A 27,742-nucleotide genomic window follows, 5' to 3' on the forward strand; every position below is an offset into this window, starting at 1 on the left:
TGAGTACACACTTCCTGACAAAAATAAAAGCAAATAGGAAGGTAGATTAGGTTTTAACTGTTGTCGAGAACATCTTCATTAGAGACGGAGCAGGATTCTTTCAAGGATAAGGGGAGGAGGAGGAGAAATGAAACTTCACTGATGAAGAAGATAAGTAATGCTATTGTAGTGATTATAAAATCGACTCACATTTATAAACAACTTGGCTGTATGAGCCTGCTTATGAGTATGACGTTGCACCCCCTCTATACTGGATGCATGCACTAATTCGGTTGCGAATGGTGTCATAAAACTGTTGTGTCTTCTTCTGAGGAAAGCTGGTCCGCAGCCGTTGTGCCCCGTCCTTGAACTTCTGGAAGGTTTTGGAGATTTTCTAGCTGTCTGTTCGTCTTAGCTTTGGATATTTGCCTTGAAGTGACCGTTCTTTACCATCACCCAGAGGACACGCGTGACTTAATGAATGCCACGGACGCGAACATTCATTGCCCTCTTCTACTACATGAGTACCAAAAAATTGCTAATAACACCGGTCTTCCAGTATTAAACGATGTATTTCCTGCGGAGCGAAAAAGACCAAGATCAAGACATCACGCTCTTATCACAGCCAGGACTCTCAAAGAAATTGAATTCAGTTCCATCGATGAATGGAAACGCTGCTGGCAGCAAAACCGTCCTCCACAATGCTTGAAACTGCCCTGAATCCAGAAGAAACTCTCTCGGGTAATTTGGTCTACCCTGAACCGCATCCGAACGGACCATGGAAGATGTGCAGACACACTCCACAAGTGGGGCAAATCATCACCGTCTTGTAAATGTGGTGCGGAACGAGAGTCCGTTGCTCATGTTTTATGAACTTGTTACGCACATGTCTACAAGGACTCTTTCGAAGATTTCCTGACAGCAACGAGTGGTGTAGTAAAATTAATAAAAGATCTTGATACCTGTATTCATTTTTTGTCATTTGTGTAATTTTGTTGACATGTAGTAGTTTTTTAATCTTTGCGTGTGTTTTGCCATGCGATAAATAAATAAAACTGGGAGGATATCAGAGCTGGACCAACACGTCTACTGTCTAGGTCAGAGCTGGGAATCTACCTGAGCACAGGTAGTACCTCAACATTCTGGACACGTTGATAGGAACATGTTCCATGTGTGGACGAGCATGTCATGTTGAGGAATAACACGACGGTACTGTATTAGGACAGTTAACACACGAAGATGCAGGATGTTCGTGACGTACCGTTGTGGCAGCAAAATTGTCTCCGTCACTACGAGCCGTGACCTGAAGTCAGTGGAAGAATGGGACCTCTCGTCATACTCTCCGTCGATGATCATCGCTGAACGCAGTGTGACACCATTCTGCAGTGTGGTCCACACTTCTCGGTCGGTCACAGCACCACTGCAAACGCAGCCGCTTGTGTTACGTTAGCGGCAGCGAACGTATGGGACGATAATTCCGTGGTCTGGCTGCTGCTAGTCTCCGAGCAATGGTACAGGATAACACAGAATATTGCAAGGAGTCCCATAACTTGCTCTCTGATGGCAGGCGCAAATGTGCAGGGCTTACAGTGTGGTTGGTGCACAATACGGCAATGCCCCCTTGTTGTGGTCAGGGTGGATGCCAACTTGGCGGCGAGTCTGCGCCTGCCCTCACGTTACCATGCAGTCTAATACGGAGAAACTGCCATATCCGAGTGCCTTACATATCTGGATGTTGCACGATTCAGCCTGCTAGTGTACTGGAGACTCGCAGTGAGGTCCGTTACAAAACTCTGTGAGTTGCTGATAACGATGTCTCATAAGAACATGCGGCAGCTTCGTGTCCTTTCAGCGATCACTCAATATCTAACATTTTGTGCGCCGCTTATGTACCCTATTATATGTGGTATAACAATAAACACTTGTAACTCTTAACGCAGTCTTGTGCCCTTTCCGCCTGTCTCATGTAATTAGAAGTATAATCATTTAAATATATGCCGATTGTCTGTAGGTGTACGAGCTACATTGGCATCCGCCCTTGTTTTCTGGTGCTTCATATCGGGTTGTGTATTCAGTAAGATCTCTGTTACTCAAATGACAGATGTACAAAAACCTGCTGTTTTTGATGCTCGCAGCGACCCCTGTATAGCAATCAGTTTATATAGAATGCGGACGCGAGCTTTAAGGAGAGGTATCGGTGCAATTTCATCCCGGTAGCAGGAGGCTGAAAATTTATTTCATAACATATACTGACGTGCTGAGTTCAGTGGGTAAATACAATTTGCTAAAGAAAATTTATTCATCTTTTTCATCATTTTCGAGTTTTGAAAAATTATTATTTTTCAAAATCCATACGTGGAGTTGTTGGTTGTCACGGAATGTATTCACAAAAATTTTTGGACCTAACATTTTTAAAATTGACAAGGAGTAGCAAGTTTTCGTTTCGACCGTTTTGATTTTTTCAAAGAAATTGAAATACAGTTAACTTTTTAATCGTAGATACATACGAAAAGTGTAAATCGGTTACAAAATCTTTGTATTTACAAAATGTGACAAGAATTTAGCTAAAATGGAGTTGTTATGACATAAAATATTTGGCCCAGTATGAAGGAAAAATAAATGAAAGACGACTTGATACTATGAAACCTGTATTCTTTGCTTTTAGTTTTACATATTACATCACTCATTCGCGTGTCCGCTGCGCCGGCATGGGCCAGACGGCGGTTGCGGGTGTAGCTGGCCACACAGAATGAAAGTAAGCGGTCGCCAGGCGTCGTCCACATCAGTTCACCCGGCTTCCGCGTTACTTTAGAGTTCGTAGACTGCAGGGGCGTTACCGCTAGAGTGCGCGTATATACTGTAGTATGAATGTGTTCGGATGTTGATTACCCGCTCGACCACGGCCACCCATCCTGGACCGGAAACCTTCATAAATATTCACTTTCCAGTTCACAACTGAGTCGGCCGCGAATGTAAATCCGCATGTCAGGAAATTTGCAAAAATAAAAGAATGTAAACTATAGTTACGCTTATTTATTTACGTTAATTTCGGATGAACATATATAGACTATTAGACACACATACATACACGATTTCAGATGTGCGTACACCTTATGCACATATACAGACACAATTAATATTTCAATTAAATTTCTGCGTTGTACACATCTATCTAGTGCTGGAAAACTAACTATACTTCAACATTTTTGAAAAAAGAAATCAATATGACTGCAATAAAAAGTGCTGTTACTCTGTCAGTATTAAACATTTTTGGCTCGACTTTTTTATGAATACAGTCCGTGATAACCAAAAACTACACGTATGGTTTGAAAAAATAATGATTTGGAAAAAAATTATTTTTTTCAAAACTCAAAAATTCAGAAGTGATGAAAAATATTTTGTTTAGTAAATTGGATATACCCGCTGCATTCAGCATGGCAGAGAAGTTAGACACAAATTTTCAGCCCCCTGCGACTCTTTGGTTTTTTCAACCGGGTTGAAATGTGGCCGGTACCTCCCTTGAAAGGACGGACGAGACGAGAGCAGCGACGTCGGCAGGACTGCAGCGCGTGCTGTGTGTGTGCGGCAGGTGCAGCGGCGCGGCGGACGGCGGCACGCAGCTGTCTGGCGCGCTGCAGGTGACGGAGCTGGTGGGCGCCGTGTCGATGCTGTACGGCGCGCTGCTGCGCCAGGGCGCGCCCGCCGCCAAACCGCCCCCGCCGCTGCCGCCCCACACCGTCAGCGTCGCGCTCGCCACCTTCCGCCTGCTCGGCCACGTCGCCGAGCTGCACCTGCCCATGTTCCAGGTACGTGTGGCCCACTGGCACGCTACTGTACTCGGCTGTACTGTAAGCGCAGCGGCCTGTAAGCGTTAAACACGTCTCTTGTGAAATAAGGAAAATTATTCAATCTTTGAAAAATAAATTTTCTGTTGGAGTAGTTGACATCTCTAACAAGTTATTAAAACAGTGTGGAGCAATTACAGCTGATGTTTTGAGTCACATATGTAATGCATCACTGACTCAGGGTATTTTTCCAGATAGGTTAAAATATGCCATTGTTAGGCCTCTCTACAAACAGGGGGAAACCACAGATGTTAATGATTACCGGCCAGTATCGTTGCTTACAGCATTTTCAAAAAATCTTTGAGAAAGTACTCAAGAGTGGTTAGTAATCTCAGCAGTAATGGGACACTTAGTAAATCACAGTTCGGATGTCAGAAATGCTGTTCCACTGAGACAGCAATATACAATTTCACTGTCCACGTAATACAGTCTTTAAATAGTAAACTATCACCCGTAGGAATATTCTGTGACTTATCCAAAGCATTTGATTGTGTGAACCATGATATTATGTTAGAGAAATTACAATTCTATGGTATAAATGGAACAGCATATGAGTGGTTTAAGTCATATCTACAGAACAGGAAGCAAAAAGTCTCTTTATACGCTCCAAATGATTCAAAGGAGTTTGCCACTTCATCTAACTGGGGTGAAATTACATTAGGTGTTCCACAAGGTTCGATCATGGGCCCCCTCCTGTTCTTGATATATGTGAATGACCTCCCTTCTTATGTGAAACAAGATGCTGAACTGACACTGTTTGCTGATGAAACAAGCATAATTATTAATCCAGTAAAAGAAAATCCGATAGAAAATGCTACAAATAAGGTCTTTGGAAAAGTTATTAATTGGTTTTCTGCGAATGGGCTTGCTCTGAACTTTGAAAAAACACAGTACATCCAATTTTCTGCTGCAAAAAGTATAATTCCTTCTATAAACATAACACATCAAACAAGTCAGTAGCCAGGGTAAAGCATACTAAGTTTTTGGGTGTACATATAGATGAGAATCTTAATTGGAAATTTTTTTTTTTATCTCCTAAAGCAACTAGATTCAGCAACTTTTGCAATCAGAATAATTGCCAATTTTGAGGATGTAGAAACTAGTAAGCTAACGTACTTTGCATACTTCCATTCTCTGATGTCATACGGAATAATATTCTGGGGCAACTCAACACTTAGGCAAAATGTATTCACTGCTCAAAAGAAAGTAGTTAGAATAATGTGTGGGGTTCGTAGTCGCACATCTTGTAGGCATCTGTTTAAAAGGTTAGGAATTCTTACAACTGCTTCACAGTACATTTACTCAGTAATGAAATTTTTCTGACCAATGTCTGTATTAAAAACCTACACCAACTCTGGGCGCCAACTCAGTTGGGCTTCACGCCTCGATCAGGTGTAGCTTTTTAATACTGGCGCTGAACTTTGTTTGGCTACTTATAAGTTTTTTTTATATTATCACGGCGTAATACAGAAATAGATCAAGGAATCTAAACGGCTTCATTCACAAAATCATTCCCAATGATCGCGGGCTCATATAGTAAGTTTTACTGAAACGTAAATCTACCGCCAAAATTGGGTATCTTCTCTTGTATCAACAAATAAAACAATACATGCTAATTTTGATATTATTAAGAGCAGTTCACCATGAGTCTGAAACGACAGAACTGCTCAGTTTGCCAAAAATCCGGAAAACGAGAATTTTTGGCTAACTGTGAAGTTCTGTCGTTTCAGACTCTTGGTGAATTGCTCTTAATAATATCAAAATTAGCATGTATTGTTTTATTTGTTGATACAAGAGAAGATACCCAATTTTGGTGGTAGATTTACGTCAACCTCGGTTCAGTGTCTGTATTAAGTACTATGGACAAATCCACTGCATGACTAGTTGGTTATCCCAACGCTGGTTCTCTTAGGTTAGTAGTGCATACCCCTTTATGCGGAGTAAAAGTTGAAAATTTCCTATCCAGCAAAAATATAAGTTACTTTGACTTAAAGAAACACATTTCCTGCTTAATTTCAAAAAGGCCTGTACTGTAATTTATACTATAATTGTTGTGAATCAAATAACACGTACATGTCAAGGAAAACGCGTCATACTTGCGGAGAAACCCGGCGTTATCCACATATTCCTTTGTATCTGTGCGTCGACGCCTGTCCTATGGTTCAAATGGCTCTGAGCACTATGGGACTTAACATCTGAGGTCATCAGTCCCCTAGAACTTAGAACTACTTAAACCTAACTAACCTAAGGACATCACACACGTCCATGCCCGAGGCAGGATTCGAACTTGCGACCGTAGCAGCAGCGCGGTTCCGGAATGAAGCGCCTAGAACCGCTCGGGCTCAGAGCGTCTGGTCTTTTGCTTAGTGTTAATGACGTCATATCCCCTAAACTATTTGTTGTGCAATGATATAATTGTGCACTTACACTCAGTGGCATATGTCTGGCATGTGTTTCTAAAATGCTTCGCAAATACAGTTATTAGTAAAAAACGGATAAATTGTAATGTGATGCCTCATGCGGTACTTCTACTACATGAACAGCGGAATAGTAGTAACCGATAAATGTTTTTCGTTCCATGGTTTTCTGCGGGTTGTCAGCGAGAAAACAAATCGTAAATGTTTGAAATGACGTATAAAGTGCGTTGCAAGTCGCTAAGTGCTCTCATTCTCAAATACTGGATGAATGAAGTCTGGGAATTCATGTGTCGCGGGGTACGCTTCGTTTTCAGCCCACGCCTTTGATAAGTAGTTGGTTCTTACTCCCCACAGCGATAGTTGCCTGACAGTAAGATATGTTTGTACTAAATTCGTTTGAAATCGGTACAGTGGATTAGACACACACACACACACACACACACACACACACACACACACACAGATGTTGTTATAATATGTATGGTTATATTTTCAGTGTTTTTGACGTTTTTCACTGTTGGCCAACAGAGATGCAGGGCTCGCAATTTGCAACTGTTTTATAGCATAATACTGTCTTTTTAACTAGAGCTCATGTGCTTTTCTGTTTATATATCAACAAAATGTGGCTGCTTGACGAGGTAATGACGTAAAGCCTCAAGTAAATCTTGTAAATCCTCGTGATGGATCTTTCGCTCCGAATTACGTTTTGGGGGAGAAAAAGGTATATACATTTCACGCACTTCGTACATAACATACACTTGATGGCCATTAAAACTGCAATTCTATTTGCTTATTCTCGTATCTCAGATACGCATTGTACACAGTTACGACTACATTAATTTTGCCCATAACGTGGCCACTTCCAATGCATTTTCTGTTCCTTGATTAAGTTGATCTTCCGTGTAGGTGGTTGTATACAGTCGGCATTGAAGCATATGACGAACTGTCTCGTTTTCTCACAGCCACGTTGAATATAATTTTGATCAGTGTAGCCCTAGTTGTCAAATTAACATTTGATCCGCCAACTCCAGATCTCAGTCTATTCTGGGACTTCCAAATCGTCCATTTCTCATCACAACCTGAAGACAGAGTTTCTGAAACTTTTTTTCGGCCAGGGGGAAAGTAGGTCGTAGTCCTCAGTAGTTGCAACCTAGATTTTTTAGAAGTGGCTCTGAGTGCCGTCGATGTTCTAAGGAAACTCCTTTTTGATGTCAGTCGTGTGGGTGCGGTTCGTGCCCATACTGAGGATGCGTTCTCTCCTGTTCCGCTCTCTTTCCTTATTCAAAGCTATTTCTCTTCGAACAGGTGGTGGCGCTATTCCTGCAAAGTGGCAAAGCCGTTCGACTTGCTGTATTTCAAGTAGTCCGTTGATGATTGTGCAGGTGCCGTTGAGACATGTGTCGTCCTGTCGCAGAATAGCGTAGCGTGATTGCAGAGGTTTGTGTAGTTAGTGATTGACTGGGCCACTGTGACCCGTCGTTTTCCGCGGCGGAAACTTTTGACTTGCAGATCATGCAGTGTTTCTTGAAAGTAAGATTTCTGTCAAGTGTCACTCCTAGATGCTTAGGGTCTCATAGTGTTCCAGTTCGACATCTGACCATACTATCTTTAATTTACGACTAGCTTCCCTGTTTCTGAAATGAAAAACACACACTTGTGTCGTTATGGGATTTGGTTTAAGTTAGTTTGTGGTGTAGTATCTGGAGAATGTAAGGGCATTCATGAGGGTGTTCAGTTCAAAATCAGTGCTCTTTGTGGCTATAACAAGGTAACCGGCATACGAGAAGCTACTTCTGTTGAGTGCTATGGGTTCGTCATTCGTGTGTTTATTGAACAGAATTGGAGCCAGCACATTTTCCTGCTTTTCTGTAGCCTGCATCGCTTACGCTGTTCTTTGAAGTCGACGAAAAACCTGAGATTCTGCAGAAGAGTGGCGATGACCCTTGTTAAGGCTACAATCCATTGTCATGTTGGAGACCTTGGCTAGTAGTAGCTGGTGATTGACGGTTCATACGATGCTAAGTCGACAAATACCACTCCTGTCACCTTACAAGCTTCAGACCCATCCACTATAAACAGTGTAAGATTTAGCAGCTGCCCGGTACAGTTTTTGCCAGGTCGAGGTCCAGACTGCTAAGATGTAAGGGGTCAACTACAGGTGACAGGCGACTTCAAATGAATCTTTCCAGCAATTTGTAAAGGTGACATAGTAGTGCAACTGATCTAAAAGACTTTGAATCCGTTTTTGCTCTGTTTGATAGCCTTCTCTGATTCTTCCATCCTAAATGATGTTGTAAGGCCACTACTCTCCTCTTGTTCTTCCCTTTGCAGTTTTTGTATTTGTGATTTTTGGATTGTCTTCTCGTTCAGCAGTAACTGATGTGCTATTTTATTGGCAATGGTACTGTGATGTACAGTTGTCTTAGTCGAATCATTCTTTAGGCGTCTCACGAGTCTCCAAGCTTTAGGACTGTCTGCCTTCGAATCCAAGTTTTCTATAGTTTTTATACCTTGATATCATCCTTATAAGAGAAAGAGAGTGTTTCTGTCTTCCACAGTTGCTTCACTGAAAGGATTTTCTTCAAATAAATTGTTATACCCAGCGAGGAGGGTCGCTTGGTCTAATGAAAGCCCAGGAATATAAGATGTTCGACAGCCGCTGTGGACAGACATCCTTGAGCATCTCTTTAAGGCCGTCGTAAAGGTGTCATAGCATCCGGGAATTGGTTCTACAGAAGATATTCGGCGTGAGCAGTTCTGGAAATCTTGGCCAGTACGGCTTCTTAAAATTAAACCTCCTCCGAAAAGATACTTTTTGAGGTCTTATGGCAGCAGATAATTGGCACATTATTCGTCTGTGCTGTAAGTTGGGTATTGAGGAACATAAAGGTTTTGCACATTGTTGTCTGATATTGCTACTGCCAAATACAGGGTGACAATTATTGAACTATATGAAGAAAAGTGAATTAGTTACAAACTACGGCGTTCACACACTTTATTGAACATGTAAACGTAACTACAGATATTCAGGTTTAGGTTATGACATGTTCGATACGCTTGACATCATTAGCGATGGCGTGGCGCAGAGGGATAGCGAAATTCTGCATGACCCGCTGAAGCATCGGAACATCGATGCTGTCGATGACCTCCAGAATAGCGGTTTTCAGCTCAGCAATGGTTTTAGGGTTATTGCTCTACACCTTGTCTTTAATATAGCCCCACAAAAAGGAGTCGCATGTGTTCAGAGCCGGAGAATATGGTAGCCAATCGATGTCCATGCCAGTGACCTGTGGATATCCCAGAGGCAGAATGCGGTCCCCAAAGTGCTCGTGCAGGAGATAAAACACTGTCCTGCTCCGATTCGTCGTGTTCCGTCTTGCATGGACCACATCTTGCCGAAATCAGGGTCACTTTGGATAGTGGGGATGAAATCACCTCCCAAAACCTAAACGTACCGTACGGTAGTCACAGTGCCATCAAGGAATATCGGACTGATTTTTTCGTGACTGTACACTGCACACCATAGTCACCTGTTGACGGCGAAGAGACTTCTCGATAGCGAAATGTGGACTCTCAGTCCCCCAAATGCGCCAATTTTGCTTATTGACGAACCCGTCCAAATGAAAGCAGGTTTCGTTGCTAAAGCAAATGATGGATACGCATACTATTTCCCATCATGTCCCGCTGCCAATCGTGCAGTTTGAAAGTCCTAACGCAAACCGTTCGGAAGGTATGACAATTTTATTTCATATAGTTCAATAATTGTCACTTTGTATGAGATCAAGATCGTAGGCTCGTCTCCATCTGCCGCTGTTAAAAGCTCGAGGTAGCTTTGCGTCGTGGATGAAGATCAGGTGAGTCACCTGCCCATTTTTGTACTGCTGCTGTAGTCTCATACCGAGCGAGGTGACGCAGTGGTTAACACATTGCACTCGCATTCGGGAGGACGAGGGTTCGAACCTGCGTCCGTCCAGCTTGATCTAGGTTTTACGTGAGTTCCCTAAATCGCTTCAGCAAATTCCGGGATGGTTCCTTTGAAGGGGCATGGCCGACTTTCTTCCCCCATCCTTTCCTAATCCGATGGGACCGATGACCTCGCTATTTGGTCCCCTGCCCCAAACCAACCCACCAACCGATCCTAGTTTCATCTTCATGGTCATAGCCGCAGACAGTAATACGTCTGTTGAAATTGTCTATCACAATCTGTAAGTGTTTATTTTGAAAATTTGATGGTTTGTTAACAGTGAATTCAGGACCAGGTGTTGTATAAAGAGAGGAAATGATGCCATTAGCTGTTTGTTGAATGAAGATTTCAATGTTGTTTCCCTCCGGCACTGCTGTGGATACAATCTGGATATCTGTGTGAACAAAGAACTTCCACATTTATCATGTCGTCATTCAATGGGGAGACGCATTCCATTTAGTTTTGGTCTGCGCGTATCACAACTTGTATGTTATGTAGTGCGCACAGTATATGGCACTGGTATTGACTGCATAGTTCTTGCAGCTGTTTTTCTTTGGCTGGTGTTACACCGCCTATACTTATAGAGTAAAATTTAACTTTGACGCTGAGAAGGGTTCAGATGTGAATCTTCTTGGTGTGAAAGGATTAGCCGTCATTCGCTGAATTGTACAACCGTTTGCTTTTACCGTCCTGATCACAAGTCATCACTATTTTCGGGGATGCTCCTTCCGTGTACCCCAAAACTGAAGTGGGACAGGGTTCTGAAAAACATGCTGGCTATGGAAACAGTCGAACACATTTTCTGTCGAGATAGGTCAGGGCAGCAAATGCAGCGTGCTGTCTTGCGTTGTCTTATTGAAAAGTAACGTCACAGAGACCACGAAGACAGGGCTCAGCCACCGACATTATGACATTGGAAATGGAATGCTTGCTTTTCAGTTACTGCATATGCGAGCAAGAGGTCATCTTGATGTATACCCAATGACACGACATACCATCACGCCAGCTAGTGGTATCGTGTGACATACTGCCATCTTTCAGAGTATGGAATGCAAAGGACTTGCAGTAGAAGAGATTTGCTTCACCGTATTGAAGATGAGTAAGTGGTCACACTTGGCAGTAGAAGATGTTAGTTTCATATTACCAAAGATGAAGTAGTGCTTAGATCTCTTAAGGTTCACATCTTAGAGCCCATATTTATTGGATGTTTTTTACTTCGAATTATTGTGGCAGGCCTATCCCTGAATACTGTCCATTCCTGCTGGGACCCACTGTATTGGTTGACCCTTCTAGGAAGTTGCTGTCTCGGAAACTTCGGCAGTAAATCTCACCGGGATACAGAACACGTCTTTTGCAGTGTGTGGCACTGGAGTTAGCTGAGCATTTCCGTGACGCTGTCGCTCTTACTAAATGATCCTGCAAGGCTCTATCAGTCCTATCGGGAACAGATCCAGACTGACGAGCAGTATCCAAATATTGATCGAACGAGGTTATTGTAAGCTACCTCCTTTGGGAGTGGACTATATTTAGTGGGGAGTCTCGCATCTACATTATCTTTGTTTAGTTTTATGTGGTCTTCCCACTCTTAACGCGCTTAGTACACCTACTCTTACGTATTCTGAGGATTACTGCTTTCAGTGTTTGTTCTGCAATCACATTCTCATACGTAATAGATATTTCTGCCTATTTATGCGTAATACATCACGTTTGTTTACGGTGAGGGTCTGATGCCAATCGCTGCACGAAGTGTCGATCCTCTGCAGGTCTTCGTGCATTTCACTACAATATTCCGGCGTTGCGACTTTCCGTATACAATAGCATCTTCTACGAAAAGTCTCGTGGAACTCCCGACGGTATCATTTACATATACTGTGAAAAGTCATGTTCCGATGACACTCTTTTGGAATATAGCCGCAGCTGCTTTTATGTCTGAAGATTTATCGGCGTTGAGAATACCATCCTGCGTCCTCTTTGCTAGAAACTTTTCAATCCAATCACACAGCTGGTCTGATATACCGTACGGTCGCACTTTGTTCATTAGGTGGCAGTGCGGAACTGTGTCGAATGGTTGATTGAGTGGCTGTGCGGAACTGTATCAGATGGGTTCCAGAAATCAATGAAGGCTGTATTTACCTGGACACCTGTATCTACCGCCTTGTGTGTCTCGCGGGTGAACAGAGCGAGATGCGTTTCACACGATGGTTGTTTTCCGAACCCGTTTTGACTCATACAGAGGAGGTTCTCGGTCTCGAGAAGAGTCATAATACGCAAATACTTAATAAATTGTAGTCGCGATTTCTGGTTACTTCAGTGTTTGCAAAGTATGTGTGATGTAAACACGACAGGGAAAAAAAAGGAAAAAAAAACATCGGACAAGTGTGTGTAGGTCTCGCGCTCTGAGGCTTCCGTACAAACGTACTTACGTCTGTAGATATTCGTCTATAGCAGGGGAAGTCAACCTTTTTCACTTACCGCCCACTTTTGTATCTCTGTTAGAAGTAAAATCTAACGACCCAACGGATCCATAGTAATGGTGATTGATAAAGTAGGGAGGTAACTTTAAATTTTGCTAGCTGCGACGCGCTATGTTACCCGAGGTAAACAGTTGTTTCTAAAACAAATTCCCAGGTCTGTATTTATTCCAGTCTTCTATTAGTCCATCTCCATTTCCACCTTCCACCCTCTCTATCTTCTCCATCCCCCCCCCCCCTCTCTCTATCAACTTCCTCCACCCCCCAGCCGGCCAGAGTGGCCGTGCGGTTCTGGGCGCTACAGTCTGGAGCCGAGCGACCGCTACGGTCGCAGGTTGGAATCCTGCCTCGGGCATGGATGTTGTGATGTCCTTAGGTTAGTTAGGTTTAATTAGTTCTAAGTTCTAGGCGACTAATGACCTCAGAAGTTAAGTCACATAGTGCTCAGAGCCATTTGAACCATTCTTTTCCACCCCCCCCCCCCCCCCACGCTCTGTCGACCTCCGTCTCTTCCTTCTCCTCGTCGTCTTCACCCCCACCCCCCCACCAAAAAAAAAAAAAAAACTTGTGTATGCACCCAGATTTGTGGAAATCGTTCGTGGGGTTTAGAATAAGCCATTTGCGATTGGCTTTGCCCACTTTCGCACATGCCACATATATTTAACATATTTCCCACGTCTTCGTACACACATTTCACCTGTATCTCCAGCTAATCTGGCCTTACAGTTTCATTTTCACGCAGCTCAATGTTATTGACGCCGTGTCTCCTGAACTGTGTTCGTATAACGATATAATTCTGCAGATACGTCCAGTGGTATGTGTGCTTACTGTCTGTGAAATGTGTCGTGAATAGAGTGAGTAGCAAAAAAGTAATAAATTAAAATGTGATGCATAATGCGGCAATTCATCACGCATCTCATTGTTTATGATTAAAATCTCCTGAACTATGTGTCGGACGTAGACACAATTTCAGAGGCATATAGGGTAACATGTAAAGTTTGTTGGAAGACAGTAAGTACTGTCATTCTCAAACACTGAATAAACCAAATATAGTTACAAGCAGGTCGTGGGCTACATTTCTTTTTCTCCCCCACCCCTTTCGCAGGTAGGTATATGTAAGGTAACCTATGCGTTAATGCAGCATATAAGTTACCTCCATTCCATATTTCATCTTCAGCTTTGAGGAATAACACACGCGCACACACGCACACGCACACACACACACACACACACACACACACACACACACACACACACAGACTTTCGCGTTTATGATGTATGTAAGAGAAAGGAGAGTTAAAAGAAGTTAAAGCCAATACTAATGTTTACTTGCCAAATTCAGAATTTTATGAAAATCTAAAGAGAGGGTTTTTGAAACTCCCATCCCCTGGCGCCCACGATGTAAGCTTGAACGCCCACTAGTGGGTGGTAGGGACCAAGTTGAGTACCACTGCTCCATAGACTCTGATGAGTGAGTTTGCGAGTATCAGAATATGTGACAGAAATTGCTGTATCGTGTGACTGCATTGACTTAGGGGTTGAAATTTTGTACTCTTCCAAGAGACCGGAGACCTTCATATTCGACAGAAATTTCAATTTTATACCTCTACCCATTCCTGAGAAAAGGGGTGTTGGCAGACAGAAAGATAGATAGACAACAGAGTTACGTTATTACCGTTTGAGGCACGGAACCCTATAAAGGAGCTTGTAACCACTGGAGATATGTTTATATTTATATTTTTGTCCACCTTTTCAGTCACAGATCTCTATAACATATGGAGACATTTACAAAAATAGTGTTCCATTACTACTTCTAGACTTGGCTACAGGTAACCCGGAAGTCTTACTCACAACACATTTATGTCATATTGATTCGCGTACATCTACATGACGACGAGAAAATAAAATAAATTATAGCTGGTTACAGTGAATTTGCAATTTGAATCGACATAATAAGTTACAGTAATCCTAACCTGAAGCGTTCAGATTTAAAGTGAAGGCATTAACACGAGAGACGAAGCAGCGGAGGGTATCATAGAGAGAGTGGACGGACTTCAGAAGATTTTCAGGTTGGTGAAATTTTGTGAGTCGCTGGCAAGACGGTGTGGGGCGGAGGCGGCCGCTCGCACCCTCGGTCGGCGCGGCGCTTCCCTCCCCCTCCCCCACGGCCGCTCGCTGGAGAGCCTGTGGGAGCGACCACGTGCAGGCAGTGTGCTCAGCCGCTCTCCTCTCAAAGGATGAGCCATGCGGCGCGCCGCCTCCGCCGACGCCGCATTTGTCACGCCGCGTTCGACACCCGGCAGCGGCGATTCTTTTCCCGCCGCGCCGCGATTTATCATCCGCGCCCGTGATGAATCGGCCTTTTAAAACACCGTTTCTCTTGTGAGTGCTGTTTGCTCCTTAAAACGCTGGCCGGCCCCCGTGTCCCCGCACGCTCGTTTCTTTTTCGGGTAGCGGTCGTGACTCCGCCTATCTTTCTCTGCTGCGCGTCTTCACGACGGGTGATCACGACTCAAATCGCGCTCGCCGCTTCCGGCACTCGCCGGAGTGCTACCTGACGAGCTGATTTGTATCAGCCCTCTTGTCGCTTTTTGCCACGATACCTCCGACAGGCCGTCCCTAGTGAACAACGTGGCTTGCAAGATGCAAGCGTATCCTCTTCTCTGATCTCCGCCATTAAAGTCGTCAAATCAAAATATTACCATTTCTGTGATGGACAGATCTTCAGGTAAATGTCGAAACATGTGATACGATGATTGAAAAGCGATTAGAATAAAAATTAGCCATGTAAAACACGCTGTGTACACAGCGGTTACGTCTGCGCAGTTTATAAGTATGAAAGGAAGTGTTTCGGTTTTGGTGATGCATTAGAATAAATCAGAATACTATTTGCTCAAAACCATCTCTTTACCAAAATTGTTTGCATCGCGCATTCGGTGCGGAAGGATCCGGGTTCGATTTCCGGTACCTTCTTACGTTTTTTCTGAGTTGGGGAGGTATGGAACGGGATGAACTCAGCCTTGTTAGACCAAATGGCGAGCAGGTTCAACAATAGAAAGCCAAAATAAAATTTCGCTGGTAAAAATTCTAAAAATTAAAAAAAAAAAAGAAACTTGGCCAGGTCCGAGTAGGATTCTCGCACTGAGTGTTCGGTACAAACTTAATTATGTGCATAGATAGTTCACCCATTATAGGAATCGAGAATCTCGGCTATTTTTGCCTGTTATTAGTACTGGCAAGATATCGGTCCCAGGAAGTGCAAGATTTTCGAGAATGTTTTTATGTCAATAATACAAATGTGATACAAAGTCATGCAGGAGATAGGCTGCAATCGAGTCTGCGAATTTTTGTGTGACATACACCTTGAAACTACAAATCTACGTGCAGAAGTCGTTCCCGGATATCCGTTTATACATAAATTCTGAAAGTCATTCCTTGCCTGATATTTGACGTTTACCATTGCGACCCAGTCATCCCAATGCAGAACTCCAGATTGTTTTAATTTCAAGTTTGAGCTCGCATAACGAAGGACAAAAGAAATTATTTTCACGTGTTGTAATTACAAATTAACAATTTTCGATTTTCTTCTTTCCGTCTACTGTGAAACTCTCCTTCTTGCCACATTTCATGATTCTAGGTCAACCGGAAGTACCCTATAAGTTTTGATGAGTGACTTTGCGAGTATCAAAATATGTGACATAAATGGCTGTACCTTTTGACTGCATTTTAGAAACTAACGTTTATTACACCGCCGAGGGGTCGTAACAGACGGACGAACAGACAAGTGTCAGATAAGGAATGACAATTTTTTGTGTGTGATATAAATACAAATGTACACTTTCCGTATCTTCTCCTTTGGTTGTACTTTGAAACCTTGCTGTTTTCCAAATTTGATGCTTCTAGGTCAGTGGGAAGTACCCTGTACGTTGTGATGATTGAGTTTGCGAGTATCAAAATACGTGACATAAATGACCATATCTTCTGATTGCACTGACTTAGAAGCTTCAGCGTTTTACACAGCCAACGCACCATAGACCTCGGTATGCGACATACTAGGTTGAGTCAAATGAAAACCTTAAATTTGCAATAACAGATCGAAATTTCGCGCCGTTATCCTCTAAGTTGGTAAGCGTGCTACAAACAGCGTGCAGAATGGGCTGTAGATGGAGGCATAGTGCAGATGCACACATACCGTCGCAGTATCAGTATAAAGATGGCCGCCCCACTTGCAACTTGCACCAGGGAAGAACAGCGTTCTGTTGTTCTCTTTTTGCGTAGTGAAGGTGTGAAACCTATTGAAATTCACCGACGAATGAAGATTCAGTACGGTGATGCATGTTTGTCACAGCAGCAAGTCTACGAATGGAGTAGGAAGTTCGCAAATGGTGTGACTTCAGTGGAAAATGCTCCTCGTCCAGGTCAGGCACAACGAGTTGTGACTCTACAGAACATTGCAGCAGTTGAAGCCATAGTGAAGGAAAACCACCGAGTGACACTGAATGACATTGTAACATGTTTACAGATTAGTCATGGATCAGCACACCACATTGTGCATGATGTGCTCCAGTTTCACAAAGTGTCTGCAAGATGGGTGCCACGGCAGCTGACTCCTGAAATGAGAGAACGACGTGTTGATGCTTGTGAAGAACTTCTTCGGCGCTTTGAACGAGAAGGTGATGGCTTTCTTGCAAGAATCGTTACTGGGGACGAAACCTGGGTTCACTTCCACCAACCGGAAACGAAGAGAGCGAGCAAGGAATGGCGCCATTCCTCATCACCAAAACCAAAGAAGTTTCGAACAGAACCATCAACAGGGAAGGCTATGCTGACTCTCTTTTGGGACGAAAAAGGCGTCATTTTGGAGCACTACATGCCTAGAGGGACCACTGTCACCAGTGCATCATACACAGATCTCCTAAAAAATCATCTGCGGCCTGCAAGCAAATCAAAGCGACGTGGATTGCTTTCAGCAGGTGTCCTTTTGCAGCATGACAATGCAAGGCCCCACACTGCCCGTACAACAGTTGCAACAATCACAGACCTCCGTTTTGAGTGTCTTCCTCGTCCACCATACTTACCAGACCGCGCCCCAAGTGATTTCCATATATTTGGACCACTCAAAGACGCAATGGGAGGAAAGAAGTTCCGTTCTGATGAAGAGGTACGCCACGCGGTGCATGAGTGGTTGCGCGGACTACAAAAAAAAATTTTTCTAAAGGAATTTATGCACTTTGTAAGCGTTGGAGAACTTGCATTGAGCGTGGGGAGATTATCTTGAAAAAGTGGTACAGCTTTGTACCACTTATGCACAATAAATAATATTTTTAAAAAATTTAAGGTTTTCATTTGGCTCATCCTCGTAAATTTCAACTTTATACCTCTACCCGTTCCTGGGGACAGACGGACGGATAACAGAGTGATCGTATAAAGGTTCCGTTTTTACCGAATGAGGCACCGAACACTAAAAAATAACAAATAAAGGAGTAGCGGCACCATCTGGATCATCGACTGGTAATGACGGCTGGAAGTATTGGCGATATGCTGATCACAGGCCCCATAACCATAGTCCACTCCTTGTAGGCTACTATCTAGCAGGCAGCACTCAACCAGACTTAACAGTCTTTAGGCCTAATCCGTGAGTGGTGGTGCCGTTTAACGTCGTATAGAAAATCGGCGTGGTGAGACCGAGGCTTTGAGAAAATAAAGGTTACATTGTTTTAAGAAAGTAAAAACAGAAACCAGCCCTTACTAACAGTACTACTCATTCAGAACAAATGCCGAAGTCACCGATTTCGAACCGACATGTTTGTCATCAGACTGCTATTCACTTTTAAAATGCCTTGTAACATATGCTTACATTGGCAGTTTGCTTATTTTGATTAGGGTTAAAGTTCTTTGGAGTGGTGGTGCCATCGAAAATCCTGCATTGTTTTATTGAACCATTGATTGCTTTTGAAGAAGTGCATGTTTCGCTTGCTCTATCTTCGAAGACAAGAGGTAGTACAGAGCACCACACAAAAACTTAAATATTACGGACACAAGGATAATTATAAGTAAATAGCGTTATTAATAGTGGCTTGTTGCTGTTTTTACTTTATTTTAAGAATTAACCTGTAAATCGGATTACCCAGAAAAATAAGAGAAATTCCTCAACCAACTATTCACCACTTCAACAGTAAAATTCCCAAGCGACGAATAAGAAGTAAGAAGAATAACCATTAGCAAGTTGTGTGCAACGAAACTCCTGTTCGTGTTTTGGCTTCACAGAAGATTTATCAATCTCTCATAATAACAGACAATCAGCGATCGAATTGAAAAACTTCCCAAACTGCAGTGGAAAAAAAACAATACTTTGAAAGATCTTCACGATATATCCTTGGCCCCAGCATGTTGTAATTCAAACCAGCGACATAGTTTTAGTACCAAAATGAAGATACTTATATAAATCACCTATCCTGTCGATTAAATTGTGAAACAAAGAAAGGGCGAACATCTGAATTTAACAAAGACATGTACTCATCTGAAATACTTACGACAAAAAAATCATTATCTCAGAGTTCGTAATTATGGGTACAAAAAAAAAAGGGTTCTAAATCTGGGTGACAAGAAAATACCACGAATTATTCGAAAATTCAGGCAAAATATCCAACACCGCCAACTCAATTTGCATGTCCATATTATGAAAAGGACGATTAAAAATCAGCCAGAAGAAATCTTAACGTTTCTTTCTCTTTGAAAGTTAAGGATACCTGGCTACTGAACATTGAAAGAGACCTTTCGGGGTATTCAGGACAACATTAAATCGAAATTTTAGTCGACTGACATTCGTGTATGGAATGAATCGGATCAAATAAAATAGAGAGAAGGTGAAGAGGTTCTGAAAAATGAAGGAAGAAATTACTACAGCAACTGATGTTCATTTGTGAATTACAGCAATTTCTAGCACAAGTTTTGCGTTGGTACTCGCAGATCGCTGTAGAACATCGTACAATCAGTATATAGACAAACTGCCACAAGTAGTTCATTGTTTGATTTATAACTAGTTTGACTCACGAGAAGCGAGGGAAACTGGTTATAAATCCAATAATACGCGATTAGTGGCGGTTTATCTGCATGTCATGATTACAAGAGTTACGTGGTGCGACATATGTCATTTAATCAATTGGAAATAGTTATTTCTTCTTCTTTTTTCTGTTGGTCATTTTAAGATTCAGGTGCTAATTTCATTTCTTTGTATCTGCATTTTGACATTTCTACATATTTAGCTAGAGTTGTTTTGTCCTTCCATTTTCGTCCCTTCCCTCTCCTTGGCCTTCTTTGAGTTATTTGTCACAAAAATAATCAGTAGTGTATTATGCCATGTACGTCATTGCTCCTGTGAATGCATGTAATGTTCATTAGAAAGATTTTTCGCTATTTTAGAAGCACATTACTTCCGAGCAGTTGTTGCAAAGTTCTTCAACAAGAGTTTTGCAGTAACTACTCGGAAGTAACATTCTCCTAAAATAGCGAAAAACCTTTCCAATTTACTTTATGGTCATTACATGCAGTCATAAGAGGAAGGACGTACATGGCGTAATATACTACTAAAGCATCATCTATAATATACTTGAAAATGGCCTAAGGCCGAAATTTTACAATCTTACATGAAATACAGAGAAAGGCAGCTGAAGGCATCAGGAAATCATTCAAAAACCTCCTCAAACAAGTTTATTGACGTCTTTAACCGAGTGATTGACTTCTTTTGCTGTATTAGTTCCTTCTCTTCAATATTTTCGCTATCATTTTATATTCTTTCAGATGCTCATTTTTATGGCGCTCGATTTACGTCAAGATACAGCTGAAGAAGCGTTTTCACATTTATTATAGATTTCAAGATGATAAGTAGTAATTTTTACACCAGAGACATGTATTTGCATTTATTTTCTTATCATGAACAAGTGTCTGTAAGCTCTTGTTGATGAATAAATGAGGTCCACCTTGAGTGTGGTTAAACCTACTTTGTGTCTCATGTGTCTTCTTTTAAGATTACAACACCACCAATCCTTAATAACTGTTAAAGATAACTTGTTCCCCCACCCCCTCTCCCTCCCTCCCTCCCTCCCTCTCTCTCTCTCTCTCTCCCTCTCTCTCTCTCTCTCTCTCTCTCTCTCTCTCTCTCTCTCTCTCTCTCTTTCTCTCTCTCTCTTTCTCTCTCTCTCTCTCTCCTCCCCCCTCCTTCCCCCTAGTAGCTTTTTAGTTGTAAAACTACCAAATACATTAATCGGCAACTCCTTTTGAACGCTAGATACGGATAATCGCATTTCACCGGAGACCCTGACCGGATGAAGGCTTTAGCTCTTCCTAATTTTATTTCTCTATAATGGTTTGAGAACTCTGCAGATGTTTTCGTGAAATAACACCGGAGAGAAAAAACTGCAGCCCCGCACTTTTTGATAAATGCTTTATTTCACCCAGCTAGTTTTGTGCCTGAACCCGTCGTCAGCCCGTATCGAGGATTTCTTGAATTTTGGATAACTGTGTTGGCTACATATGTCGAGATCCTTGAAAATATCCTAAGGCCGAAATTGTACAATAGAAGAAAACTAAAGTAAAAGTGACTGTTACAGGCGGAATTCAATCGTTTTCACCGTTTGTAGCAGTGTTGGACCCAAGTTCAATGTAATTCATCCTACCTGAAACATGCATTTCATATGCTGCAGTCTATATATATATATTTTTTAAAAAAAGTGAGTTATTCATGCTTCAGACACACTCTCATTACAAAATGGATTACATCCCTGGAAGTGACAAAGGTACAGCAATTTTTATCTGTAATGCTTTGTGTGTGCCTCGAATAACAGTGCTAACGCTTTTGAGATTAGGTTTTCGCCGAATTTTATTATTCTGCGCGACACACCTTACCTGTTCAGAATATCGACGTAGAAGTTTCCTGCGCCGCTCAAGCCGTTACAACTGAAGACAATTGTCGACTTGCTTCGCTGGATGAGTTGTGAAGGCACCAAACTCTGGACAGGCTCATGACTAACTTGTAAGGAGAATGTAATTTTTAATCTTTTTTTTTGTAAATTTCAAAGATCAGTTTAATGTTATTCAGAGGAGAGTAGATTTAATTCACAGAATGTGTATACCGAAAACCAGCAAAATCTCTATCTAAATGTTTTTCATTTTTTGAAGGAAAAGTATGGAAGCGTGGTCTTCCTCTATCTATCTTCATTTAATCTTGCGTTTCTGTAGCGAATAGAGGTACGTGTAAAGGCTCTATGTAATTTGTGATTATTACTAAATAATAACTGTTAACTTCACACTTAAAAGGCGTTTTCAAATCATTTCTAGAACACTTTACTTGCTCTCATTAATTTATTATGTCTATTTATTTACGTTTCAGAGGAATACGTATTAGGATCGTACATTGCTCGAGAGCAGTACGATTGAATGCTATATCGCGTCAAGCCGTTAAAATATGCAATGTCGAACCTGCACATCATCTTTTTTTTTTACGTAGAAGTTACTACAGTATCCGCACGCTCAAAGAATGCTTTCAAACAATGAAATAGTATAATAGTCGCCATAGTCTGATGCATCACGCAATGGCAGCAGTATGGTAAAAGTAATCCAGATAGGTTAAATACAATAATTCAGTTTTTATGTGATGCACCTCACAGTGATAGCTGCTCGTGCCATCGCACCTGTAGCGCACTTTTCCCGAGGCAAACAATTCTTAAATGCATTTCATACGTCTTTATCGGGTCCTGGTCAACATATTTTTCCAAGATTTTATTCTGCCAGTAAGGAAAGGGTACTTTACAAAGCGGCCCTACACCAGAATTCGAAGGAACACTTTTTTTTCCCAGCGGTGAGTTCCCTTACATTCTTGAAACTTTGCGACAGTGGGCCACGCCGTGAAAACAAATAGTAACTGCTACCCAAATAAAATTTTTATTAATATCTAGTACTCCTTCCACATTAAACGATTAAAGCAGTTTATATACCTGAAATGTTGCTTACTTTATAAAAAGTTGTTTCTGTGGTTGCGGAAGTGGACCAACGCTACAGATCTGGAGTAGGCCCTACACCTTACACCAGTTCGCGAACTAGAACTTCAGCGACAAAGAACACACCTGTGTCGATTTTCTCAAACGCTACAAAGTGTCAAGCTCAAAGCTGACATCTGGATTTTCTTCTTTCAGTGAACCACGTTTGTGCGAAATTTCATTAAAATCAGTGATCAGTAATTGACGGTCTCAAAACCTGTGTCGAAGATCTCTCCGACGTGATTACACAATATTTTCACTATGTTTAGGAGGGAGCAAGTGAAGATATTCGTATATTTTTTTCGAAATGTAAGTAAGCTCTAAGTAGAAGGTTTTAGGGTCCCTGCATTATTCCGTCTTATTCAAAGATTCAATGGAACAACAAAGAGAAAAATCCACAAATATTTCGCAAATTGGGGTATTTTTATACTTAGCTCACACTTTGCTTGTCGGGCTCTGCACTGCCTATTTTCTACAAAACTTCTAATTGCTTATGAACAAGTCCATAGTCATGAGACTGTATTCTAAGATAGGCGAGTGAAATGAGTAATCTTTTACCTCAGTCTCTCGCCACAAACTGCGCAAAATTCAGGTGCATTTGCACTAGGTAGGTTTTTGCTCAGAGAGGGCTTCTACTGTGATTACATTATCAGTTGCATGTGCTATTTAGAGATTGTGCCTCGAACTATACCCATCGCTATGTCCTAGTTCGTACATCTCAGCGAATCAGAGCTGATGCTGGGCGAATTGCTGTGTTGGCCACAGTCGGCAGACTTCATACTGCTGACCTGGGCTGCGATGGCGTTGGGGCTCCTGAGAAGAATGCTTCGGACCGAGCGGGGTAGCGTAGTGGTTAGCACACTGGACTCGCATTCGGGAGGACGACGGTTCGAACCCGCGTCTGGGCATCCTGATTTACGTTTTCCGCGATGTTTTCATAAATCGATTAAGGCAAATGCCGGGATGATTGCTTAGAAAGGGCACAGCTGCTTCCGTTCTCCATTCTTGTCCTGTCCGAGCTCTTGCCACCTGGAATCCCTGATGCCGATGCGTCTTCGGATTCGCACGTCCCTGACGGCCAACACTTGCCCGACCTGTGAATGGCGAACGGTAGTGGCGTCGTGAATCTCTGGGTGGGTGGCGAATGTTGGTATGATCCACACGGCCGTCCCGTTATGCCTCAAAAGCAGGTTTGAGATATCGCTCACTGCTAAAAGTACTTCTGAGCCGGGATGCCTTTTCTATTGGGGGCGTGGCTTATCTTTCTGAGTGATCAGAAAAAGTGCAGAGGATGGGATTGCTTGTCATTGGGAGCTCCAGCGTTAGGCGGGCGATGGAAACCTCAGGAACATAGCGGTCAGGTCAGGAAAGAAGGCCAGTTTCCACTTTGTTTGCGTGCCAGAGGTCCCGTCTGAGATGCGGAGGAAGCTCTGTTGGCGGTGACTGAGCACAGCTGATGTACACGGCTGCAAATCGTGGCCCATGTCGGCACGAGTGACGTCTACCATCTGGGTTGAGAGGCCATCCTCGGTTCCTACAGACGGATGGCAGATTTGATGAAGAGAGCTAGCCTCGCCCGCAGGGTGGAATCAAACCTGTCGTTTTTCAGCACCGTTCCCAGAGCCGATCCTGGTCCTCTGGTTTGGAGTAGAGTGTAAGATCTAAACCAGGCTCAGAAGATTGTGCGACGGTATCGGTTGCTGATTTCTTGACATCCGCTATCGAGTGGAGAAATGTAGGACCGCCGTTAATAGATCAGGTGTGCAGGAAGCGGCTGCCAGGGTAGCGCAGTACGGGTGACGTGCACATGTTGGTTTTTTGAGGGTAGAGAAGTTCCTCCACAGGATCGAAAAGAGTCCAGACACTATAGACGTCGTAGCAGATCGGTGAAAGAAAATGTTAATACAGCATTAGGTCACTGAAGGCTAGGTTGAACGCTCGTGGTGAGGCGTGTTCATAGCAATAAAATATACGATAATATCTAGTGGGGTGGTACAGACTCAGAATGCGAAATAATTTGAATGAAGACAAGTGTTAAAGGTGGGTCACACATGGCCGTCGGATGCTTTTATAGATCCCTGCCTCAGGAGCAGTAATGGCGGAAAATTTCAGGGGAAACTTGGGGAATATATCACGTAAATTTCCTGGTCATATTTTAGTATTAGATGGAGACTTCAATGTAACAGCTTATACTGGTGGACTCAAAGATTAGGACAGGTAGCAGGGACAGAAAATCGTGTGAAGTTAGTCTAAATGCCTTATCTGAAAATTACCTTTAGCAGTAAATCAGAAAACTGACTCGTGAAGATAACACCTTAGACCTGCTGGTGACAAACAGAAATCAGCACAGAACAGGGGACTAATGCCGTTACTGCATCACTGAATTCGGGAGTTAATAGGAATCCAAAGAAGGATAGGAAGATCTTTCTGTTTAGCAAGAGCGACAAGAGACAGATTTCAATTTTTCTGATAGGTCAATTTCTTCTCCAGGACTGATAATGTGGAGCATAAGGACATAGTTCAACTATTTGCCGAGTAAAACTGTGATGGATGGAAAAGACCCACCGTGGTTCAACAACCGTGTTAGAAAACTGCTACGAAAGCAAAGAGACCTTCACTGCAAATTTAGCGTCTTCAAAGCTTCACAGACACACAAAAACTAAGCGAAGCCAAAATTAGCGTAAGGAAGGGTATGCGTGAAGCGTTCAACGAATACGAAGGTAAAACTCTATCTACCATCTTGACGGCAAACTATCACTGTTTCGCAGAGGAAAATCGCACTGTGGTGCCACCTTTAGATCGAACGACAAAATGTCCGGTGTCGAAATAAATGACCACAGGATAGAAAATCAACAGAAATCAGAGTGTATGCGAAAGAACTTGCCCCTCTTCTAGCAGAAGTGTACCGCAGGTCTCTGGAGGGCTGGAGCGTTCCTCATGATTGGAAAAAAGGCGCAACTCATTCCTGTTTTCAAGAAGGGTCACCAAACACACGCATCAAACGACCTATATCTCTGACGTTGGTCTGTTGTAGAATTTTGGAATATGTTTTATGCTCGCGCATTGTGACATTTCTAGCGTCCATAAATCTTCTCTGTAGAAAGTTCGAATTCCAGCTCGCTCTGTTCATTCACGAGACCCAGAAAGTGGTAGACGCAGGGGCCCAACTATATGCTGTGTTCTTTGACTTCCGGAAGGCATTCGATGTAATTCAGCACTGTCGCCTAATGAACAAAATACGAGCGTACGAAATATCGCACCAACTGTATGATTTGACTGAAGAGTTTCTAGCAAGCAGAACAGAGCATGTCGTTCTCTACGGAGAGGAGTGTTCAGACGTAAAAGTGATTTCAGGCCTTCATCACTTTTCACAATGTGTATAAATGACCTAGTAGACAACGCCGGAATGTCCATCTGGCTTTTTGCGGATGATGCTGTTAGATACAGAGAAGTCGCAGTTTAATGAAATTCTTGAAGACCTGCAGAGGATCGAAGCTTGGTGGAGGGAGTGGTAATTGTAACACAACAGAATCAAACGTAACATACTGCGTATACACAGATAGAAAGACGTAGTCTGAGATGTATTGGAAGAATCGTCAGGAAACGTAGTCCTTCAACAAAAGAGAGAGCCTACAAAACACTCGTTCGACCAACACTTGAATATTGCTCGTCAGACTGTGATCGGCACCAGATAGGTTTGACAAATGAAGTAGGGAAGATCCTAAGAAGAGCAAGACGTTTCGCTACAGTTTTCGTAAGCTGATTCTCAACCAGTTCCAGTCGCAGACGCTGCAAGAGAGCCGCTCTGCATACGGTGTTGTTTACTGTTAAAGTTCCTGGAAGAGTGAACACATATTCTGCTGCCTCCTACTTTTACCCCGCGAAAAGACTACCCAGATAAAATTAGAGAGATTCGACCCCCACGGAAGATTACCAGCAGCTGTTCTTCCCGCGAACCATAAGCGACTGGAACAGGGAAAGAGCGGAGTGACAGTGATGCACAAAGTATCTTTCGCCACACTCCGAAAGGTGGCTTGCGGAGTGTAGCTGTAGATACTAGGTACCCGGTGCAGAGATTAACTGACCGTAAGCTAAAATATTTTTTTAAATGCAAAAAAATTCGGTAGGGTTAGACAACACGATGTGCGATTAAACATAGGGCTTAGCAACAAATGGCTCAAATGGCTCTGAGCACTATGGGACAACTGCAGTGGTCATCAGTCCCCCAGAACTTAGAACTACTTAAACCTAACTAACCTAAGGACATCACACACATCCATGCCCGAGGCAAGATTCGAACGTGCGACCGTAGCGGTCGCGCGGTTCCAGACTGTAACGCCTAGAACCACTCGGCCGCTTCGACCGGTGCTTAGCAACAAAATAAAGTCCGTGGCAGTATCGGGTCAGAGCAATGAAAGATGACACGATGACATAAATCTCTCTGTGCGGAGAAGCAGACGCCGGTCGCAGATTTATTGCAAGATAAGTTAAGGAGAGTTGATTTACATTTGGGGAGGTCGCTTACTGAATACTCGTTCGACTAACTTTGAGTATTAGTCAACGCTCTGGGACCTTTCGGCACGTTGGATACGCGCAAGAATATCCGTGATATCCGTGTGATGGCAGTCTCATAAAGCAGGTAGGTATGCAGTTAAACCAACGGTGAGACTCGACCTGTACCTACATGCAATAGCATTTAGATGCATAGTGTTCGCGACACAAATACGGCAACGTATGCCGTGGCGTTCGGTGGTGTCGCGTAGGTGAATTGTTGTATGTTCTCCTGCTGTTTCTTCTCAGTTGCCTACACTACGCGACATCACGGTTATTTGGACGTCTGTGAGTATTATCCATGTCACTGGCAGCAACATTAATAATAATAATTATTGATAAATAATTCCTCTTTTCTCTTTCCTGTCGTTTATTCCGCTTGTGCACAGACTGGTTCGGTATGTTAATTCTTGGATTTGGCAATGTTAGTGGAAGATGTTACCAGGAGACTCTTTTTGTATTCTCTCTCTCTCTCTCTCTC

At 42.8% G+C, this 27,742-nt stretch overlaps 1 protein-coding gene across 3 annotated transcripts in view; it reads left to right on the forward strand.

Moving 5' to 3' along the window:
- LOC126483888 (S phase cyclin A-associated protein in the endoplasmic reticulum) overlaps positions 1 to 27,742 on the forward strand; it is a 607,888-nt gene that overhangs the window by 486,852 nt on the left and 93,294 nt on the right. For all 3 annotated transcript variants that reach the window (XM_050107144.1, XM_050107145.1, XM_050107146.1), the window contains one exon: positions 3,569 to 3,785. In XM_050107144.1, coding sequence (XP_049963101.1) covers positions 3,569 to 3,785 — 217 coding nt within the window. The remainder of the gene's footprint in view (positions 1 to 3,568; positions 3,786 to 27,742) is intronic.

The sequence above is a fragment of the Schistocerca serialis genome, chromosome 6 (genome assembly GCF_023864345.2).
Source record: "Schistocerca serialis cubense isolate TAMUIC-IGC-003099 chromosome 6, iqSchSeri2.2, whole genome shotgun sequence".
NCBI classification, from domain to species: domain Eukaryota; kingdom Metazoa; phylum Arthropoda; class Insecta; order Orthoptera; family Acrididae; genus Schistocerca; species Schistocerca serialis.